The sequence below is a fragment of the Mirounga angustirostris genome, unplaced genomic scaffold (genome assembly GCF_029215605.1).
Source record: "Mirounga angustirostris isolate CCGP_5_RB_7025 unplaced genomic scaffold, mMirAng1.0.hap1 SCAF_14, whole genome shotgun sequence".
Classification (NCBI taxonomy): Eukaryota; Metazoa; Chordata; class Mammalia; order Carnivora; family Phocidae; genus Mirounga; species Mirounga angustirostris.
Genome location: NW_026991722.1, coordinates 89,102,900 through 89,125,162, shown reverse-complemented (window position 1 = coordinate 89,125,162; position 22,263 = coordinate 89,102,900). Strand labels below are relative to the sequence as shown.

The following is a 22,263-nucleotide window of genomic DNA, read 5'->3' as shown; positions in this document are numbered from 1 at the left end:
TGATATGGTTGGGGAGCAGACAACACAAAACACAAACCCCAGAAAGTGGGGGCCGCAAGGCTGGCTGCCGCATCCACAGGTATGTATTGAGCGCCATTGGCATGCCAGGCACTCTGCTAAACACCCTAGTATCCATGATTTTTTTTTTTTTTAAGATTTTATTTATTTATTTGACAGAGAGAGACACAGCAAGAGAGGGAATACAAGCAGGGGGAGAGGGAGAGGGAGAAGCAGGCTTCCCGCTGAGCAGGGAGCCCGATGCGGGGCTCGATCCCGGGACCCTGGGATCACGACCCGAGTCGAAGGCAGACGCTTAATGACTGAGCCACCCAGGCACCCCCAGAGGGTGAGTAGTTTGCTGAGAGTTTCACAACCTAGAAATGGCAGGAATGAGATTCAGAACTGAGTTGAATGATTAGAGTAAGGATTGGCTTGGGTAGTCTGTGTGACTTTGGGTAAGTTCTCACCCTCTCTGTTCTTCAGTCCCTCATCTACGTTAGACCAGCATTTCTCTGAGTGTGGTCTGTGGACTGTGCCTCATTTTCCTTAGATCCTGGCCCCGGCCCAGCCCTGCCAAGTTAGGAGTTGCTGTGGGCGGGGCCCCCCCCACTGCCTTACAGTGCCAGGAGTATGATGATATATGTGCCTTACCCCAAGGGGGGGAACACATAAACAAGGTCAGGATGAGAGAGGTGTGTGGTCGCTACCAAGCACTCAGGTGTCTGAGGGAGACCCCTAACATAATGGGGCTCCTATCAGGGAAGACATCTGGATCTTCCTGGCACTTCTGTCGGAGTTGGGCTCTGAGTGCGTAGCCTGCAGCCCCCCCTCCCTGGCCCCCGAGGCAGTTCTGATGCCATCAACTCCAGACGGCAGGCATATGTGGCACTGGGACATTGCTGAGCTCCTAGTGGGTGTGCAATAAAGCCGTCCTCTGGCTGCTGTTTACTGTTTACCCGGGGTCTGGCGGTGCCATAATTAGAAGAAATGACAGGTGAGCTTGAGGGCAGCATGTGGTGAGCACGAGGTCTAGATAATTATTATGGTGCACATCCCAGCCCTTGGCCATGGCCGAGCTGTTGGCTTATTTTAGCCTTGTGCCAAAGACAGCTCTGTACCTGAGACACACACAATGAAAGGAACCAAGACTGTCAGTGAAGCACAAACATCTGCCCCACGACAGCGTCACAGCAGAACAGTGCGACGGGAAGAGGAAGGGTTCAGGGCTCACCCAGACCCCAGGGGCGGTGCTGGCTCTCGGCGCCTTGGTGTCATGGTCAGGTCTCTCCAGGAGGGTGCGTGGGGGTCCTCCACGCCACGGGCCCACCAGCAGCACTCAGGCTGATGAGACATTACTATCATCAGTGTCTCTCTCAGTCTTGGCTTTGAGCAAATTAGGAGTATTTCTGAACCCATATCCTCATCTGTGAAACGGACACCTTGACACCTACTCAGAGGGTCTCTGTGAGGATTAAATAAGGGAATGGAAGCCAGATGCCTAGCACGAAGGAATCCGATGCTATCTTCCCTTACCCCATCCCACCCCCATTCTCTATTCTTCCTCCTCCACCCCACAGTGTCTCAACTAGTAGGTAAGTTTTTCCTTGAGCCCGGAAGACTGAGGTCAGGTGCCACGGGATGGCTGGGTGTGGGTTAATCAGTAGAGCAGGGCTCTGCTGGAGACTGGAGTCCTGCGGGGAGCGCGGTGGTGGCAGCGAGAGACCCGTCTTTAGGGCCTTATGTGTCTTTCTTCTCTGTCCATCCTCGTCCTGGTCCCTAGATCCAAACTTGAGGAGCAGAGGGTCTGGGAGCTATAGGTGAGCAGAGGGCGAGAGGCCTCGGGTTCTGCAGCAGCTCCTTCCGTAGGCACCTGCGTGTGCGAGGTCCCGTTCCTGGTACTGGGGTGCAGCAGGACGGACAGAACTTTCCGCCCTCAGGGAGTCTGCATTCTACTGGGGAGGCAGACACACATGACAGTAAAGCAGCAGGTTGTAAGAGGGGCGGAAGTGCCTGTGGCTGCCACTCTTAAATCCAGTGGTCAGGGCAGGCTCACCGGGAGGGCGGGGGGTGAGCCGCCTGGATGGGCACAGTACCAGCAGTTACAGCCTCCATTCTCAGAGCTCTAACTATGTGGTAGGCATCCTAATATACTACTGCCTTGGTCAATCCACAGTAGCCGTGGGGATCCCTAGTTTATAGCTAAGGACACACGCAGGAAGATGAACTTTCTAGGGGTCACCTAGCTGATAAGTGGCAGAGCTGGGATTCAAACCCACACCTGTGTGACCCCAGAGGGTTGTCCCCCTAGCCTCGCCTGCTGCCCTTTGGCCACAAGGAGCCCCCTTGTCACCTGGTGAAGCCCCAGGGAGCCAGCAGCCGCTGTTGCAAACGGGGACCTGGTCCCTGAGAGTGGGCGGGTGGCGCTGTCTGCGTTCCCATCAAGGGAGTGGGGCTGGATGGTTTTGTATTGCAGATGGGGCTTTGTTCGCTGCTGAGCACACCAGCCTCAGAGGGTGAGGATGAATCACGGGCCAGCTTAGTCAGCACCCCATGCTGGTGTCTGGGCACCATCGGAGATGTCCAGCTGTCTCCACCCCCCTTCCCTGACCTCCCACTCAGGGCTGCCAGGTGCCATGGTGCAGGCTGTGCCTTGTGCAAAGACACCTGACTGAGGTGTGAGTCGGAGTGAAATACGCTCTGCTTGCCAGATTGCCAAATATGCTCTGGCAGGGCACTGTATCTGTCCGGAGGATTCTGCACCCGCACCTTTTCCTAATGTGTGCTAAGGCCCTAGAGAGGGGGGCAGTTGGGTCAGGAGCGCTAGAAGTTCACAGCTGCCTGGGTGAGGTCACCTTGCTGAAGCCCAGCTCCTGCCCAGGACCTCTGCCTCCCTGGGGACAGGCCTGCTGGGCGGTGGGACGCCCAGGCTGCCCTGGAGCTCGTCTGCTCCCCTTGACACCATCCCTGGGCCATATGGGCTCTGCGGAGCTGCTGTTCAGGGCAGGCATCTGGGCCCACCGTAAAGGCTAAAGTTCCAGTCCCACTTCTGCCTTGTGCTGTGTACTTTGGGCAACTCACTTCCCCTCTCCTGGCCTCACCTTTCCTCATCTGTCATATGGACTAGCTGCCCCCAGTTGTCACTTGGACACTGACGTCCTGTTCCTTGTTCTGAGCCTCAGTTTTCTGAAATATGGGCCTTTTGGAGACCAATAATAATGATGGTGATGCTGACTGTTGTTTCTTGAGGGGCTCCTGGGGGCCAGGCTCTGCTGAGTTAAGTGTGTGTGTAGATGATCTGATTCTCAGAACAATCCCTGAGGTGGGCACTGTTACTGTCCCAGTTTTTATAGGAGGAAACTGAAGCCAGAAGTTAATTAACTGCCCACCATCACAGAATTAGAAAGCAGTCGCACCTGGATTTAAACCTGGCTGTCTGCAGAGGCCCTTAGAGATCACCTGGTCTAGCTGCCTGCCTCCCCCTTCACACGTGGGGAGACTGAGGCCTCGAGTGGGCACGTGACGGATCCACAGCCTCGCCTAGCAGAGCTGGGACTAGAGTGTGGGGTGCACTGGCCCTCCCTGGACAGCTGAGCTCCACCCCTGTGCCAGATGCAGGGTGGGCAGAGGAAGGAAGGCGTGGGTGGGCGCCTCTCCGCTGAGGCTGGTTTGTCCTCTGCGGTTTGTGCATGTGAGAGAGAAGAGGAAACACACACACACGGAGTCCACTGCTGAGGGGCTCATCATTTGACTTCATGGAGGCTTTCCCAGCAGATGCAAGTGCAGGCACCGTAAGACCTGTTCTGCCTTCCCTGGAAGTGTGACCCGGGGCACCCCACAGCACTTCTCTGAGCCTCAGTCTTCTCCTTCGCAAATGGGATTATAATACATACCTCTTGGGTTTTAAACGGGCCACGTGGTCCCCAGGGTGTAGTGAGTGATGAAAAAGGAGAGCTGTCAGCAGTATGATTTGCTGCGAGGAGACTTTTCTAAGTGATTAGGAGCGTGGACTCTCTATAGAGCCGCCCTGCCTGGATTCTGAACCCAGCTTGGCTGCTTTCCAGCACCACGACCTTGGCTAAGGCACTTTGCTTCTTGGCGCCTCAGTGCCCTCATCTGGAAAAGTGGAGTAGGTCCCACCTCACAGGTTGTCCTGAGGATTACATGAGATGATGCATTATAAAGCTTTTAGCCTAGTGCCAGCACATAGTAGGTGCTCAGTAAATCAAACAGTAGGTAACATTTATTGAGCACTTGCTAAATGCTGGACATTATTAGTGTCATTTGTATTTCCATTACTCTTTCATTAGCAATTCATTTGGATTAGCAAACTTCTGTTCATTGCTCCTCAGGCAGTCAGCTAACCTGTCAGACCCACTGTCTCACCTTCCTGAACGGAAAGGCCTAGAGAGGTCCAAGGTCACACGGCCGGCTGCCCAGTGTCCTGTGTGGTGTTGTCCAGCTAAGCCTGCCGCAGAGCCACCGCTCCATCTCTGCCTCCCCAGAGGGACACCCTCCCCTCCCCACGATGCTCCAGAGCCAGCAGCTCTTCAGAGCTTGAGGCTTCGTGAATGGCTTGGTTAAGCACTCGGCCGTTAAACGTTCATCTCTTACAATTTCAATCCAATTCCTATAAGTTTATTGGCAAGACGGGGTGTATTAGAGCTGCCAAATTTAATATATCAAGTCCATGTGTCTGGGATGCGGTTTCTCAGCAGTAATAGGAGAAGAGAGGTTTTATACGTTTTCATTTTGAATGACTGTCTGTTCCTGATCCCATTACTGCCCTTGACTTAGTGGCTGCTGTCTCTGTCTGCCACGGGAACAGCCTTCTCTATCGACCCACCTGGCTACCTGGACTGTCCAGGGGGCTTGTTTTTCTCTGTCTCTCTCCCCATTCTCTTCTTCCCAAGATGCAGTCCCCCATCTGTCTGCCCTGTGGTCAGGTCCCGGCCGTATCTTTAATTTGCCAAGTCCTGGGAGTCGCGCTTTTGCTGCTAGCCTGGGTTGCTTAGGGAAGTCACTTTCCTTCCTCTTCTGGGCCCCAGGAACCTGCACTGGGAAATGAGGGAGCAGACTATAGGACCCGAAGGGTGAGGAGCTAGTCTGGGCTCAGCCTTTGCAGATCCCACTTGACAGCCCAGAGTGGACCCATTCATCCTCTGGTCTTATGTCAGCAAACTGGGGGACCCAAGGGCTGGCCCTGACACTCAGAATTACCCCCTGCCTGTGGCTGGAGATCTCCTGGGTCAGGTGTGGCAGCTGTGGGTCACCATGGCTGAGGGGTCTTAAGGGTCTTAAGACCCTGAAACATTTTCATTTCCCTCTCTGCTTGGTGGGGACCTGCCATCTAAGAGTTTAGCTAATCTCCTGGCAAAACTGTTTGCATTTCTGCCTGAGTCTTCAGGCTTCTGTAAGCTTTGAGCTGGCTCTGGAAGAGAGGACACCCAGCAGTGGGATTTTTAGGGCATCTGGGTTTTGTGTTCTGCTGTCCAGCTGTGTGACCTTGGGCAAATCACTTCCTTTCTCTGAACCTCAGTTGTCCCATAAGGAAAATGGGAATTAATCATTTACTCAACAAATATTGGTTGCCTACTCTGTACCGTGTGCCACTTGGAGTAGTGGGGCTTCAGCAGTAAACAAAACAAAAATATCCCTGCCCTCGTGGATTTATATTCCTGTTGGGACAAAAAGGTAATAAACGTAACAAGTACCTTATTATTTCAAAGGTGATAAAAATGAAGCAGGGAATGGGGGAAGCTAAGTAGAGTGTTCTGCAATTTTAAATAAAGCTGTCACAGGAGATTACTGAGGAGATAGTATTGAGTGAAGATGAAGGAATCAAGTGAGCAGGGGTGGCAAGGAACAGCATCCAGGCAGAGGGGTCAGCAGGTGCAAATGCAAGAAGTGGTCAGGCGCCTGGCGGGTGCCTGGTGGGGGCCTGGCAGGTGTGAGGAGCAAAGATGGGGCTGATATGGCCAGATGGGAGAGAAGGGGAGAGAGGAGGTCAGAGGTGGAGTGGGGCTGGGGGGAAGTGGGGACGTGGCCAGAGGGTGTAAGGTGATGGCTCTCCAGCCTGGCTGCATAGGAGAATTTCCTGGGGAGATTTACAAAAATGCTGGTGCCTGGGTCTCACCCTTTGAAGTTCTGTGGTCTACCAGCCCTGGGGTGGAGGCTGGGCATCAGGATTGTTAAAAGATCCCCCTGGAATGAGACCTCTCAGGCCGTATTCGTTGGCCCACGTAGTTCCTCCGGGCTGTTCTGGGGTTTAAATGAGGCGGGTGTAACCAGAGCCTTCCTTACACTGGCCACCAGGGAGTGTTCATTTGGGGTGCTGTGCTGCCTGATATCATTTCGGAATGTAGGTGAGGTCTGGAGCTGAAGAACAAGAAAGAATTCTTGAGATGTCTTTGGTGCAAAAGAGGTGATCTTATTAAAGCATGGGGACAGGCCCCGTGGGCAGAAAGAGCTGCTGCACCGGGGTTGTGAGGAATGGCTGATTATATACCTGGGAGGTGGGGGACGTAGGAAAAAGGGAGGTGTCCTAAAGGACTTTCATATGCTAAAGAAGATACTGGAGGCCTGGCTATTGTCCAGCTAAGGTTGTTTTTCCCTCTGGTAAGGCATTAACGTTAAGATAGTTGGGAGTTTCCAGAAGGAATGTTATACTCTGCCTATCTCAAGTATTTGTCAATGGGCTGCAGGTTATAAAGAAGTTTAATTTTATTTACATTCCCTTCTGCCTTTGTTTCTCACATCACTATGGAGGGGAGGATGATGTTCGGACTCCAGGAAATTGAGTCTATGGGTCTCTGAAATTTAGGCTACTGATAAGAATGTCTTTTCCTTGTACATCACTAAGATATTTGTACACTGAGGGAGACTCCTGTCCCGCAGGACTGTGATCTCTGTCAGTTAACCATTCGTTTCTCCCTTCCCTTAGTTTTAGGGCAGCCGGGAGTGCCCGAGGAACGTCACACAGGTCCCACCCGGGGGGTGCGGGGTGTCAGCTTGTGCTTGGTCCTCAGCTTGCCTCCTGTTCCCTCCATCACTGCGGGCTTCGGCGGGTGGTGCGTCCTGCCTACTCTTGACTGAGTGCTTTGGGCTTCCCAGGCAGGGCAGCAACCGGCTAGACGGCCATGGGGAAGCACTACTTCTGTGACTACTGCAGCCGCTCCTTCCAGGACAACCTCCACAACCGCAAGAAGCACCTGAATGGGCTGCAGCACCTCAAGGCCAAGAAGGTCTGGTATGACATGTTTCGAGGTGCGTGCTGGCTGGCTGGGCAGCTGGGCCAATGGAGGCCAGCTTGCCCGTCTTTCTTATTGGCAGACAAGGAAGTACCCATGGGCCAGCGACGGGCTTGGTCTGGGCTCTTGGAGGAGCCAAAGAGAGGAAGGCTGGGGCCACTGGGGCATCCCTAAGGGCAGATGGGCCATCCAAGGGGCAGGCTGGAATGTGAGCTCCGTCCCCCAGGAATCTTGACCGAGAGGAGGGCTCCATTCTGCCAGCCTCTGGGGATACTGTGGCCAGGAAGAAGGCTTTTCCAAGGAGATGATGTTTGAGCCATCAGTGGGAAAGACAGGGAGAAGCCAGCGGCAGCATTCTGGGCAGAGGGTATGCAGAAGCGGGCGGCCATGAACAAAGCATCAGGTGCCGTCCGAGCAGAGGAGAGAAGGCGTGGCTGGACCCAGCAGGAGAGGAGGGTGGTATGGGCTGAAGGCCGTGGCAGGGCTGGGGCCAGATTGTGTAAGTCTGCGGAGGCCACAGTAAAGGGGGCAGTTTGTCCCCAGGGTGAGGGCCGAGGGCAGCCTTTGAAGGCAGTGGCCAAGAGCTATGTTTGACAGTGATGCTTGCCTGCTGCGTGAGTGTGGGGTGCAGTAAATGGCTGTTGAATGACTGGCTGGCCGGATGAATGATTGAGCTCCCAGATGGAGGGCTTTTCCAGGGGAAGGCTTCTCTGAGCAGGTGCCTCCGAAGCAAATGAGCTCCGGCCATAAGCACAAAGCACCAAGCCTGGCACCTTCGAGGTGCTCACTACAGGGGAGCTGCTGCTGCTGTCCATCAGACGTGGACACTGAAGAACAGCGAGGGAGATGTTGGGGTGGCCAGCCAGGAGCCGATGAAATGGAGAGGGAGCTTGGTGGTGGGGTGGGGGTGGGCCCGAAGCTTCCAGAATGAGCTGGGGCAGGGCCGATGCTTCATGAGTTGGGGAGCAGGATTCCCAGAGCAAAAGGAAGGAGCTGAGTCTCAGCAGCCAAGAAGGGAGGAGAAGGGGAGACAGAGTTCCCTGGTCTGAGAGTCAGAATTCACAAGAAGGGAATGGGCTTTTATGGAGTGCCTGCTGCATGCCGGGAGCCTTTTGTGGTTTGTCATTTGCTTCATCAGCAATTCTCTAAGGCAGAGCTCCACCCTTCAGGTTAGGATCACCTAGAGACCTTGAAATAAAAAACGCTGGTGACTCGACCCCATCCCCAGAGGCAGGTTTGGGGTGGGGCCTTGACACAGTATTTTCAGAGCTCTCCCAGACTCATTTCTGAGGAGGAAGCTGAGGCTCAGAGGCTTGGGAGAGGGAGGGTGGCCAGGCTGCCCAGCAGGCCAGGCATGGCTGAGGTCGCAAGGGGCTGGGAGCGGGGACCGAGGGATATTCAGTGGCAGAGGGCTCTCCTAGGTGCCATGGAGGCCTCTGACTCTGGTGTCAGGCAAAGGCTCCCTGCCCCCCAAATCCAGTGGGGACTGTGATCTGGCAGGAGCCAGGCCTCAAGATTACCTTGGTGTTTGCTCCCAGCCCAGAGTCTCATCTGAGAACAGGTGGGTCTTTGGGTCGAGGGCTGGTTGGCAGAGGCTATTGTATTACTTAAAGAAAGATGAAAGAGTGGGTACCATAAGGGAATGCAGTGGGGACCCTGCATTCCTAGTGTCCCCTCACATCCCCAGGCACATTCAGTCCTTAGAACAGCTCTGCAAGGGAGGGTGGGTGGGCGGGCATCCCCACTTAAAGGTGGTGACTTCCAAATCCAGAGTGGTAGATGATACTCACCCGGGGTCCACAGCTGGCATATGAGCTCTTTCCACTTTAAGAGGCTTCCTCGGGGCTCCAGCTTACCTGAGCAAACTGCACAGCACAGACTTTGGGGAGGCATGTGGCACCCCAGCCTGGGCTAGGACTCAATAACCACTTTGCTCCCAGCTTCATGGCCTTAGACAAATCCCCTCACCCCCAGAGGGGCTGACCATGCTTCGGCCATGACTGGGACAAGTATGAGGTCTGGAGCTAGGCTGAGTGGCTGTCCGTCCCAAGGTGTCACTCACGAACAGTGTGGCCCTAATCCTGCCATGTGTAAAACAGCCATAACAACAATATCCACTTCCCGCAGATGTGACAGGGCCTCAGTATATTCATGATGACTGTGTGGCAGTAAGGGTTCACTCAGTAGGAACTATATGGGTCCACAAAAGGATTGGCTTCAGGCCCTTTATCTCAGTGAGCACTTAGCATGTCCTCGGCTCCCAGGCAGGCTCTGAAGACTTAGAGATGAATAAAACAGAGCCCCTCTCCTGGACAACCTCACTCCCAGTTATAACAGTGTGTTCTTGGCAGAACCCCTGTCTTGTATAGGTCTCCGTGCCCTGCCCACCTCGCCCTCCAAGCTCCAACCACTCTGGCCATTACAGGTACTGTCCCCTCTGTGGGCACGCCTTTCCTGCTGTCCTCCATGCCCTCAGCCTAGCTGTTCCATCTCAGAATTCAACTCAGGCCAAGCGTCTCAGGGTTGCCCTCCCCAATCCCTGGGCAAGGTCATTTGGCTGCATGCTAGCTGTTCCCCTGTTTATGTCCACATGGCTTAGTGTGACTGTTGGACTGGAAGGGAGAAGCAGGTCTGACTTACTCTCCACTAAATCCTCATCCTGGCATGGTGCCTGGCACACAGGACATGCTCAGTAAATGTTTGTTAGATGAATATCTACATGAGCAAGCAAACAAACACCAGGCACCAGGGCAGCTGTTAATTTTGCAAGATGAAGCAAGAAGGACCAATGGGGTCAGATCACAAGGAGCCTTGGCTGGGTGGAGGAGCATGCCTTCTTTGTGCAGGCCCTGGACTCGGGTTCTCAGTCCTGGGTGCCCTTCAGAGTCACTGAAGAGCCTTTAACAATTCTCATGCTCTCCCCCTCAGATGAATTAAAGCAGAACCTGAGAAGGATGGGACCGGGGATCCCTATATTTTAAAGGCTGCCTGGCAATTCTGCCATGTGGCTAGGGTTGAGAACCACCGGCCAGATGCTGGACAGCCTGGAACTCTTCTGCCACACTGAGTGCTCCAGCCAGGGCGCCTTGGCTAGGACTCAGGCTCAGATCCCCACCTAGTCTCAGCTGTCCTACCTCTGGGATGTGGAGGTGGGGCTTGGCAATGTTCACATGCCCCCACCAGCCCACCTTCCCTGGGAAGGTCTGTGGAACTGGCTGGACGGGCTGAGTCTGACAGGCCCAGTGCTGATGGATGGACACCCCCTACCCTGCTGGCCCCACCCACAATCCACCAGGTCACCCCCCCCGGAGTGAGTCCTCTGATAACCAACTCCTGCCCACAGCTACCCACTCCCACCAGCTGCCTGGCCCTGGGGAAGGGAGGAAGGGAGAAATTCCCATCAGAGCCGGCCACCGAGCTGGCCACCTACCCCGCCACCAGGAGATCCACAGCCACACGGGAAGGGGCAGGGGCTTTAGACTCACACACGAGGGTTCAAGCCTGGCACTGCCACTTCCTGACTATGTGCCCTTTCCCCTGTTTGAACTTCAGTTTTCCCCTCTGCAAAATGGGGATGTTAGCGCTGTGCGGTGGGCTTGTAAGGAGGACACAAAGTAAGAACTGCCACCGTTTGTTGAGCATCCACGACGGGTTCGGAGGAGCCCTGGCCTCACGTTAGTGTGATGCTAAAGCACTCCCAGCCCCACTTTCCTGGCAATTCTAATGTGCCCTCAGGGTTGGGGGTCACTGGGCACCTCTGCCAAGTGCTCTGCATCCATTACCTTATTCAGTTTGCACAGCAGCCCTATCAGAGGAGAATTTTCCTCCCATTTTACATATGGGGCAACAGAGACTTGGAGAGATGAAGCAGCTTGCCTGGGTCAAGTGTACCTGGACTTTGAAACCCGTGGTCTTTCCTCTACTCCAGCAGCCTCCAGAAAAGGCAGTGGACCAATGGGGAACGTGACCAGCCCAGGCCCCCAGGGCGACGTCAGGGCCTCTGAGTCGGGGCACCTTCCTGTCTTATGGATTTTGGCTGATTGATTCCTTACCTACCAAGAAACACACAAACTTAAACCATAAGTATATGATGAAAATAAAGGTCGGAAAAATCGGAGGAAGCCAGGGTTAAGGTTTCTTTTCCGGAAAGATAGCTGGGAAGTCCTGCGGAGGCCGGCGGCTGGCAGGGGGAAGGAGGGAGCAGATAGCACGTAGCAGCCTTGGCCGTGGAGCGACGCCGGAGCCCTGAGACTTACTGGTGGGCTTCCTGGGCACCAGGAGGGTTTTTTTAGCTTTCCATTTTGAAATAATTATAGATTCACAGAAGTTGCAAAGACAGTATGGAGAAGTCTACCATACCAGGATTTAAAAAAAAAAAACAAAACTGCCCAGGTGGTTCCATTGCATGGTCAGAGCCAAGAACCTCAAACCTAAAACTTGGTTCTTGCCTTTGGCTAGGTCCGGGTGGGGAGGAAAGGGTTGAGGTCACCTGAAGCTCAGATGCTTCTGCCGAGCGTCCTCACCTGTGGTCATCCCCTCCTACACTCCTCTGTGGATGGGAACTCTTTCCTTTCCTGATCTCGGGGATAGGAGGTGCCTGTATGCAGCCGAAGTCTGAACCCGGACCCTCGCTCTTCTTGCAGATGCAGCTGCCATCTTGCTAGATGAACAGAACAAGAGGCCGTGCAGGAAGTTTCTACTGACAGGTAATGTGTTCTACTGAGTTTAGTTCCCCCTAGGGACCAGCATGCCCCATCTGGCCTGCTCGGACCTCTGCAGAGCCTCTCCCCTACCCCAGCCACCATCTGAAGCCCACTTTGTGGTCTTGGTGCATCAGCCAAGTGGTCAGTTGGGGCCTTCCCAAGGGTTGTGCCTTGGGACTGACTTCCAGGGCCTGGTTCCTCAGCTCTCCCGACCTAGAATGTGATTTTATTGGCCCACCCAGAACAAGCCAGCACTAGGAGATTGCAAGTAAATCTAGGAGACACTGATGGGTGTGATCGACTGGCTGATTAGGTTAGCCTGGGAGCCCATCCCAGCAGGCAGGGCTGGAGACGGTAACAGGCTTGACGAGAAACTTCAGAATTAGAACCAAGGATGCTAAGTGTTGATTTGACTACTCAATACCCACGAAATAAAGGTGCATATAGGTTCAAACAGATAAAAACCTCAGTAAGTGAAGGAACTAAGAGCAGATGAAAATAAGGGTAGGAAAAATAAGACAAAGCCAGGGGAATGATTCGTTTCCTCCATGCTTGCTTTGAGTTCCTGTATACTCTCTAGGGGTTTGGCCCTGAGCTTCCTAGTGGCCAAGGCAAAGAGGAGAACCATGGTGATTACCATGGTATGTAAGAGAGCTTGGCTCTGGGGAGAGGTAGTGCTGTTGGCCTAAGGAAGCCAGATGAATGGCTACACTCCCCTCAGGAGACGGTGCTGCCCCTAGAATGGTCACCAGGCCTGCAGGTCAGGGGCTTCCCCGACAGACTTCACTTGGAGTGAAAACACCACTGGTAGGTTCTGCTGGCTTTGGATACCTTCAGTCTCCCGTTATTTTGAGACAAAGCTTGGTCTCCCCAGTTGAGATTCAGAAAGCTACCCCTGGCTTTGGTGCCTCCTTGAGGAAGCTACCATTGAAACCTTTCTGGGGAGCAGTCCAGTGGCTCATGCAAGCCGAATGGACAGGTGGGCACCAGGCAGAGGCCACAGCAGGTGCAATGGCCTGGATTGGAGAGAGGAAGCATGACCCTTTCAGGGAGCCCCCTGTGGTTTGTTGAGGCTGGGGAACAGGGCCTGGGGCTAAGGGAGTGGTGACAGTGGACAAGCCTACAGAGACCTGTGCACCCCAATCACGGAAGGCTTCAGGATTTGCTTCCCAGGGTCGTGAACGGGGCAGAATGGACCAGACAGGTTGCTCTGGCTACTTGTGTGGGTGGGGCCAGAGAGATTCCAAGTTTTTCTTTGGGGGTGGGGTTGTTACTCTGTAGACTCAAGCCTTGCACCCCCATCAGGGTGCCCCTCAGCACATGGTGGGAGCTCTTCCAAGCAGTGAGTAACTCTGTCTTCCCTGCCTTCTGTTGCAGGCCAGTGTGACTTCGGCTCCAACTGCAGATTTTCCCACATGTCAGAGAGAGACCTCCAGGAGCTAAGCATCCAGGTGGAGGGTGTGTTTTGGCGGGGACCCTGGGTTGGGGTGTGAAGCGGGCTGCTGGGGGGAATGCCAGATATGAAGACTGCAAAGCTGCCCTGTGCCTCCCCACCTCCTCCTCTTTTTTTTTTAATAGATTCTTTTTTTTTTTCAAAGATTTTATTTATTTGCCGTAGGGAGGGGGAGGGCAAGCATGAGCAGGGGGAGCGGCAGGCAGAGGGAGAAGCAGGTTCCCCGCTGAGGAAGGAGCCTGATGTGGGACTCTATGATCCCAGGATCCTGGGATCATGACCTGAGCCGAAGACAGATATTTAACCAACTGAGCCACCCGGGCGTCCCCCTCCTCCTCTTCTGTGGCCACCTTGTGGGGATAAGCTGAGGGCTGCCCCAGGTGATGGAGGTGTGTGTCAGGAATGCCTCCAATCCACTGCAGGCATGAGTGGAGAAGGAACAGGGGAGCCCCCATCTGTCCTCTCTGTGGGGTTTAAAGTGACATGTGGGGCTTTCCTGTCCAGGAGCCCTTAAGGGTGTGCCTCAGGCTCATCTGTGCCCTGCTGGGTGCTCATTCATGCATAGCCTTCCTCCTTCCCTCCATCAGGCAACATCTATCTCGAGCCCTTACTCGGCACCAGGCAGATCCCCTACTGCATTCTGGGGACAAAGGGATGAAGAGGACACCTTCCCTGCCCTCAGAACTCTCAGGCCTAGTAATTCCAAGGAAGAACCAGGTTAGCTCCCCCTGGAAACTGCCACGTCTGCTTGTGGGAAATTCACTTCCCATTTCTCCAGTTAGAGAACAAGGACATTTCCACTTCGATGGTCTTAGTCAATCTTCTCATGAAACCCCTCATGGAACAGCTGGAGAAACTCAAGCTAGCCTAGGGTGGAAGGGCCTCACAGGAACCCCCAGCAGGTGAGAGGCCAGTTCTGGCCTCCCAGGGTGCTGCTGCCACTCTTCCCTCTGTCCGGGTGGCCTCAGGGCAGCCAGTGAGTGTCCGGGGCAGCGTGGCCTTTGCCCTCATCCCCCAGTGGGCCTCACCCCCCTCCGACCCGTCATAGCCTTCGGGCCATGCCCTGCTCTGGCAGCCGATGGCCCTAGCACAGACACAGGGTTTCCAGGAGCTCTCCCAGGGCAGAAGTGAGGCCCCACAGGCCTCGCCAGCGGATCCTGGCAGTGGTGGCTTCTCCAGCCCTTCACTGGCCGGGGACTCTCGGGGAACAGCTGGTCCATGGCCGGAAGAGCCTAGGCCAGTTGGCCTGCAGCTGGAGACGGTGCCTGGTGGAGACAAGGATGGGAGAAGCCCGAGGGGGCTGGAAGCAGAGGTGTGCCGCCCCACCCCTGCCCCGGTGGCAGCTCTGATAGTCCTGGTTCTGCCACATCCCCTGTGACCTTGGCACATGGCAAAACCTCTTGGAGGCAGTGTCCTAATGCGTTGAACCTGACCACTTGTAAAGGTGAAGTGGGATGAAATGTATGCAGTGCTAAGCCCAAGCCCTGGCCCGCTTGTTGGTCCCCAGGTATGATTGTTTTCCTCTGGCCCCAGGCCCTATCCCAAGTCCTCCCGGAGACTCTGACCCATCTCACACCCAGCTGGTTTGAACTGTTGGCTCACTTTTAAGTGAGCAAAGGTTCTTACAGGACAACTTATGAAATGAAAAACCAGGATGGGGCGCCTAGATGGCTCAGTTGGTTGGGTGTCTGCCTTCATCTCGGGTTGTGATCCCGGCTTCCTGGGATTCAGCCCCGGGTTGGTCTCTCTGCTCAGCAGGGAGCCTGCTTCTCCTTCTGCCTGCCGCTCCCCCTGCTTGTGCTCTCTCTCTCTCTCTCTCTGGCAAATAAATAAAATTTAAAAAGGAAGGAAGGAAAGGGAAGGGAAGGGAAGGTGAAAGGGAAGGGAACGGAACGGAAAGGAAAGGAAAACCAGGAAGGCTGAGGCAGAAGGGTGGGAGGGAGGGAGGGAGGACGGGAGGGAGGGAGGACGGAAGGAAGGATGGAAGGGAGGGAGGGAGGGAGAGAGGGAGGGAGGGAAGCTGAGGGAGGGAAGGAAAGGAAAGCTGAGGCTCCTTCCCCTGCCCAGGGTCAGAGAGACCTGGCAAGTGGCCAAGTGAAGATCCAAACCCTGCTCTGCCCTGGTCTGCAGCCCACATTGCCTCTCTGCCCCCAGGTTTGGGCCCCTCCTGAGGACCAGGCTCTCTACATGCCTTATCCTGTGTCCAACTGCAAAAAGCTTGGGAGGCAGCCAGTGTTTTATCTCCACTTAATGAGGAAGCAGAGTGAGGCCCAGAGGGTCAGGCCTAGGAAGGTAGCAGCGTGGTAAGGACTGCCCTGAGGCTCTGCTCCTGGCCTCCCAGCTTGTGCCCTCATCCCCAGGAAGGTTCTGGCAGCTTTGTGGGAGGGTGGGGTCCGGGCAGGGGTGAATGTATCCCTCACTTGCCTCTGTTTCCCTGTCTCCACAGAGGAGAGGCGGGCCAGGGAGTGGCCACTAGATGTTGTCGAGCTCCCTGAGGGCCATCTGGAAGACTGGTTGGAAAAGAGAGCCAAGCGGCTGAGCTCAGCTCCAAGCAGCAGGTACGGGCCCCGTGGGTCCCCGTCTCTTGTGCCCTCTAGGAGAGTGCCCTAGCCAGCCTGCCCTCACCGGAAGCTGAGTAGTCTCCATGAACTGCCCCTGCGCAGGGACCCGACATGGACGCCCCCACAGAGAGCTCCTCGAGGGAGGAGCCACATTGGGACTCTTGGGTCCCCAGGCTCTGGCCAGAGGCTGAGGGGCACTCGTTTAAAAGTTCTTGTTCCTGAGCCTCATCCTCCTGCCTTAGTGGCTCCTCCCTTAATTGGCATCTGTGCTGGCTGAAGGGGAGGCAGGTGGCCAGGCCAACTCGACTGGACATCACCAAGTCCATTGCCAGAGCGAGAGGCCTGATTGTGGTTCCTGAGGCCCCAGTGCGCCGGTCACTGCACTGTCTCCTCTCGGGCCCTGACAGATAGGCACAGTTACCCACCCTGCAGAAGAGGGGGTAGGGCTCACAGGAGGGTGTGACTTGCCCAAGGGCACACGGCTAAGAGGCAGGGCTGGGATTGCTCAGAGATGTGACAAGCTCACTCCCCAGCAGGTTGGCCCAGCTGCTGCCAGGCCTGGCGCTCAAAATGCTCAGAAGTGGGTGGAGCACCCTGGGTCAGGGGCCCTCAGGTGTGTCCTGCGGGCTGTCCCAGGGCTCCTGGGCTCCTCCGCCAGGTGTTGAAGGAGGGAGAGGGGCGGAAGGTGGCATGCTTATGAGCATCCTGTGACTTTGTAAAGCTGCCTGCACTGGGCTGCCTCGCTTTGCCTGTCTTGCAATGGGGCTTCAGACCCGACTGTCTCTGTGGTGTGGTCTCATGCGACAACAAGCTGGCCTGGGCCGAGGGAGCCTGGTTGGACAGTTGAGGTTGAGGCCTTGCCTCTGAGCTCTGCCAGGAGGTGGGAGCTAAACTTCTTGCCTTCTCTGTGCCCCCGTGAAGAGAGCTTTTTGTTAAACTATTTTAAAATTAACCTTTAGTTGTTGTTGGGTTTGTTTTGTTTTGTTTTGTTTGAGACGGGGAGAGAGAGGGAGAGAGCATGAGTTGCAAGTATGGTGGGGTGGGACAGAGGGAGAGGGAGAGAGAATCTTAAGCAGGGTCCGCACCCACCACGGAGCCCAATGTGGGGCTCAATCTCACGACCCTGAGATCACGACCTGAGCCAAAATCAAGAGACAGACACTTAACCGACTGAGCTACCCAGGCACCTCAACTTTTAGTTGTTTTTTAGCTTTTTTAAAAAATCTGTGTTGTTTCTGTCCCCTCACCTTAAAACAATACAGTACAGACAGATGTTGGAGTTTGATGTCCATCCCTTCTGGTCCTGTCTGAGGTGGTTGTGATTTTGGTCAGGGGAGTGCCCCTTTGGGACTTGTCCCAGGATCCATGTCCCAGACCCCATCAGCTGGTGTGTCAGAGGGCTGGGGCTGGTTGGAGGCGCCCAGGGAGCTCTAGGGTCTTCCCCACTCTCCCACTGCTTGGGCCTGGCGACCCATGGGTCTCGGCTGTGCTCCCTGCTCACCTCCCTGCTCTGACTTGGTGGTTCCTCTGTTGGGAGTGAGCACCAAAAGCCTGGGCACCTCCTGAGCTTTTCACAAGGGCTCAGGAAGACCCAGTGCCTGGACTGGCTTGAGTGCAGGAGTGGGTAGAGACGGGTGACCAGAAGTCCCCACCTAGGGACAGATGTGTCCTAGTGCTATCCAGGGCAGGACGCTTGTGGCCATGAGACTCAGAGGACTGGGGGATGAGGTGGAGAAACTGAGGCTGGATGACAGGCCCAGATCTCAGGTAGGCGGTGGTGAGCCCCTGGTAATCGGGTACGCGGGTGTTTAGTGCTGTGGTGCACCTGGCCCTTGGCCCTGGGCATTTAAGTGGTTGGTGCCCCTGGTTTGTGGCTGAGGAATCTCAACCCCTCCAGGAGATTGTGACTGTCCTGGTCACACACCTGCTATCTTCAGCAGCCCTGAGCTGGCGCTCGAGGGAGAGCTTTTACGCCCCTGCTTGATCTAGTCCCTAGGCCACTCTGTCTCCAAGGGCCCCATCCAGCTGAAGGTCTGGAGTGGTGGAGGCAGCAGCAAGCTGCTGGGATGGGGTAGCTGTGTCGGGGCCACAGCCTGCACCTGGGGACCACCCGAGGCTGTGGGGAGTCTCAGCCCTGTCCTTGTGCTCCTCACCTCCTGGCCACCCAGGCTGACCCCTTCCGGACGACCACTTGTCCTCCGCACCTGTGTACCTTTCCACCCACCTCCTGAGGGCTCAGAGCCAGAACGGATTGCTCCTGGGGCAGAGCAGGCCTGTCCAGCCTTGAGGAAAAGGCTGTTGGAAGGCAGGTGACCATTTATTATTACTTTCACCATCACTGCTTCGGTCTTCCTCAGCCCTCTCCTATGGGCCGGTCTCATGAAAAATAACCTCTTTATCCTGCAGCCCACGGCTGATGGGCTCTGCCCCTCCACCTGTGGCCTCACCCCTGCGGGGTCAGGGGAGGTGGATTCAAGCCCCCTGGCTGCTTTGTCCTGTTCCCTGAGTCTCTTACCCTGGAGGCAGCCCTGCAGAGACCGTTCCCTCTGTGCCCTTTACCCACCCGGTTTTCCCCGCGGCCACAGTAGCCCCTCCTTGCCTCCCACTTCCCCTCTGCTCCTCCTGACCATCCCCCACAGAACAGCCCCAGCCAGCTCCTAAAATACTCCCTGGCCTTGGCCGGCCCCGACCCCTGCGTCAACCCTTCTGGGCTTCCTCTACCTCAGTGGCTCTGGGCCCTGCAACCCAGCTCGACGGACCCCAGGGAACTTCCCTGCCACCTCCCCAGCCCGTGTGGTCCCTCTTCTCACCTCTCCCATCTGGCCTCTGTCAGTCCCACTGGACACTGGCAGCTTCTTGGATGTGGTGGGCATTTCTGATTTCTGTGCACCACGTATACACTACTTTGTCCGCCTGGAACCACCTCCCCACCTCTGCCAGGCAAAGGCAGGCTCATTCTTCAAGCTTTAGCTCTGACGCCCCCCTCACGGCGCCGAGCTCACATTGTTGTCACTCGGGCTTGGCGCGGGCTTGGGCCATGTTGACTGCGTGGGAGCACTTGGGGGTGCAGGGTCCCTGGCCTGAAAGACTATTCCCTGGGTGTTGGTGCTGTGGACCCCTTGTGGGGACCAGTGCGGTGGCTGCTCTTCTCTGGGTCTCTGTTTCCTCCCCTGAGGTACGGGGGGCAGATGGCTGCCCAGTCCACGTGGGGCCACCCAGACCCGAGGGCTCCAACCCCGCGGGCTGAGCCACGCCTTCAAGGTGAACCAGGCCAGCCCTCCTTATAAAAGGGGGAAATGAAGGCCCTGTGAGGCCCCAGCCTGGCACATTGTGCCATCCTCCTCGGCCAACTGACCCTGAGGGATCTGCCCAGAGCAGACAGGGCAAGAGCTCAGACACACAGACTAATCCCCCGGCAAGGCCAGTGCTTGTCCCTGTTTTCCATTGTTGGCTCTTCAGATTGTGACTTTATCCCTCTTAATCTCCCCTTTTGCACCCCTCTCTGGACTGGCGCTACTGTTCCAGCCCAGGCGCTTCCCTGAGACTTTTCTTTGGATCAGAACCACGGCTGGGGAAATGCAAAAGAGAGCAGCTCCTGTCCTTGCACCAGGGGCAGGGGGCGGGGGGTGGGCAACAGGCCACAAGGGAGGCCATGGAGCGGTCTTGTGCATCTCAGCGTCCCTGTGTGCTCTGTGTAGGCGGGAGGGGTGTGCTTCATGAGCTCAGGGGCCTGGGGAATGTGTCCATGTCTGAGCCCATGGAGGGGGTACCCTTATCCGGGGGGGAGGCCTCAGCTGCCGAGGAATCTGCTCCATCTTCTAGAGAAGGGTCTGAGGCTCACGGGAAGCGTCTCACCAGGATCACACCCTCTCTCTGCAGAGAATTGCAGTCACCTTAACCCTGCAGGAAGCCCGGGGCTGGCTGGCAGCTGGGGCTCTCCCTTCCAGCAACTGCGGAGCCTTCCCCACTCCCACCCTTCTCTGCAGCTGGTGGAGTTGATGAAGCCTCCCCAGTGCCATAGATCACGTCGGGAGCTGCTTCGTGCGCTCTTCAGCAGACGGCAAACAGCGAGGCAGGGGGTTGCCCTGGCCTCTTGTAACAGGAGGCTGCCTGAAGCCCTCGAGTGGGCTGTCCCCAGCAGGTCAGGCCCCAGAGGAGCAGGCTGGTGGGTGCGGCAGCGAGGCAAACTCCCGGGGCTCCTGACCCCAGCCACCACCTCCACTTCGGAGGCCTGAGGCCTCTCCAAACCTTTCAGAGGGCTCAGGACTTTCCCTCTCAGCAGAGGGTTGGCCACTGGATCCCAGCCTGCCTGGAGCTGCCAGGGTATCACCTCCACTAAAAGCTAGGCCTGTGGATTGGGGGCAATGTCTGGAGCCCACGTATACATTGCCTGTTAGCCCCTAATCCCCAGTCCCAGACTCTGTCACTTGGGCATATGACTGACTCTGTGCACCTCAGTTGCCTCATCTATAAATGGGGTTCATATGAAGATGCTTGAGGTTTCTCTAGACCTTGGTGCCTGGCCCAGAGCAGTGCCTAGTCAGTAAGAGTACTCAGTGTTGCTACTTGTCGCCAGCAGACATTCACTGAGTGGCCTCCCTGCGCCAGGCCTGGCTCTGGCTCCTGGGGGACAGATGGACATCACCCCTAACCCCTGGTCTCTTCCATGTGAGAGCTCCAGTCCCATAGGGGAGACGCAAGCTCTTGGGTGAGTTCAAAGTGCTTCATAGTCTGTGAGAGGCAGAGCAGCGGACTGAGTGGGGGTTAAGTCCAGAAGCATTGGAGTATGGAGCCGCTGGGGGGCAGGGGGCGGGGAGCTGCCTCTGCACCTCACTTGGCTCCCTGAGGACAGGGTGGCCCCTGGCTGGGCACCCAGGTGGCATCTCCAGGGGGGTTGGACCTCCAGGGGAAGGAGAGTGAGTAGCAGGAGAAATGAGACTTTTAAAAAAATTTTAGACAGTATTTTTTTCTGATTTCCAAGGCTTGCGTGCCTGTAAAACTTCTTGAAAAGTATAAAGAAGTAAAAAAAAAATCACCCATAACTACACCACGCAGATAGAACCACTGTTAACATTTTGCTGTGTCTTCCAGGGTTTTTTTTTATGCATTTATATATGTTATATATCTTTAAACAAAAATAGTATCATGCTATATACATTATTTTATAAGCTGCTTTTTCTCTCTACTCACACAGTACATCATGACACCTTTCCCTATCAGTGCATACAAGTCTGCCTTCACTTTTATGCGGGCTGCATAGCATTCTCTGCTGTGGACGTGCATATGTATTTAATCAGTCCCACAGGTGGGCACAGGTTATTTCTGCTTCTTGTAGCTCAGTCTCTGCCCACAACCCTGCTGTTTCACTTGGGCTCCTTCCTAGAGGTGAGGTTGCTGGCTCAAAGGGTCTGCATGTTTTTGAGGCTCTGCCTTCCAGAAAGGTCATGCGAGCAGCTGACCTTTCCCGTAGCTGGGGCGGTGGGGAGAGGGGGAGCTGGGGGGGAGGTGCCCCAGCCTGGGCCTGTGCTGGGCCCCATTCTAATTCTCTGACTTTCTCCTTCTCGCTAGGGCCGAACCCATGAGAACCACCATCTTCCAGTATCCCATAGGCTGGCCACCAGTCCAGGAGCTGCCTCCATCCCTGCGGGCACCCCCACCCGGGGGGTGGCCCCTGCAGCCCAGTGTCCAGTGGGGCTGAACCCCTCATCCCCACCTGACCCCCATCTGGTCAGCCTTCGTGTCAGTCACAGTAAAGATACCGGCTCTTACTGGGGACGCCGAGGCCCCCGCCTGCTGCCTCCTGGAGAGCTTCTGAAGCCGTCGGCTCAGCCTGGCTGGACGGAGGCGCCAGAACCGCCCTACCAGGTGCAGCCCTGATCCTAGCTCTACTCCAGGCAGCTCCACCCTCCCGCCCTCATGGGACATCCTGAGAAGATGGGTGAGAAAACTGCCTTCTGGATGTTTATAAAGAAAGTCTGTCACCACAGTGGTCTGGCTTCCTCCTTGCCCGGCGCCCTCAGCTCCGCGCCTCGGCCCCTGGGCAGAGGACGGGCGGGGCTGGCGTTGAGACGAGGTCGTCTGCTGGGTGAGGAGTGCTGTTGCCCTTCTCCCGGGGGGGCCGGCAGAGGCTCGGCACAGCTGGGCAGAGGGTGCGTCAATGTGGCTGGGATGGCCACCCAGGTGAAAGGGGGCTCCAGATCTGGGAGAGGAGCTCGAGGACTCAGTCTGCTGTCCCAGTCCCCACATCTGCCCGTGCCGAGCTGCCCCCCGAACGAGAGATGGCACAGCCGGGGCACAGT

At 56.0% G+C, this 22,263-nt stretch overlaps 1 protein-coding gene across 7 annotated transcripts in view; it reads left to right on the top strand.

The window, feature by feature from the left end:
* Positions 1–21,948, top strand: part of ZMAT5 (zinc finger matrin-type 5) — a 28,404-nt gene extending 6,456 nt beyond the window's left edge. Inside the window, exons 2-7 of one of the 7 annotated variants that reach the window (XM_045887356.3) lie at positions 7,111–7,263; positions 11,891–11,953; positions 13,328–13,408; positions 15,850–15,961; positions 20,544–20,672; positions 21,533–21,948. In XM_045887356.3, the coding sequence (XP_045743312.1) occupies positions 7,137–7,263; positions 11,891–11,953; positions 13,328–13,408; positions 15,850–15,961; positions 20,544–20,672; positions 21,533–21,662 (642 nt within the window). In that variant the 5' untranslated portion in view covers positions 7,111–7,136 and the 3' untranslated portion in view covers positions 21,663–21,948. Of the gene's footprint in view, positions 1–7,106; positions 7,264–11,890; positions 11,954–13,327; positions 13,409–15,849; positions 15,962–16,500; positions 16,578–18,132; positions 18,270–20,543; positions 20,673–21,532 lie in introns of those variants that run through there. The other 6 variants (XM_045887360.3, XM_064578626.1, XM_064578627.1 and 3 more) reach the window with 6 other exon arrangements.
* Positions 21,949–22,263: the final 315 nt, after the last annotated feature.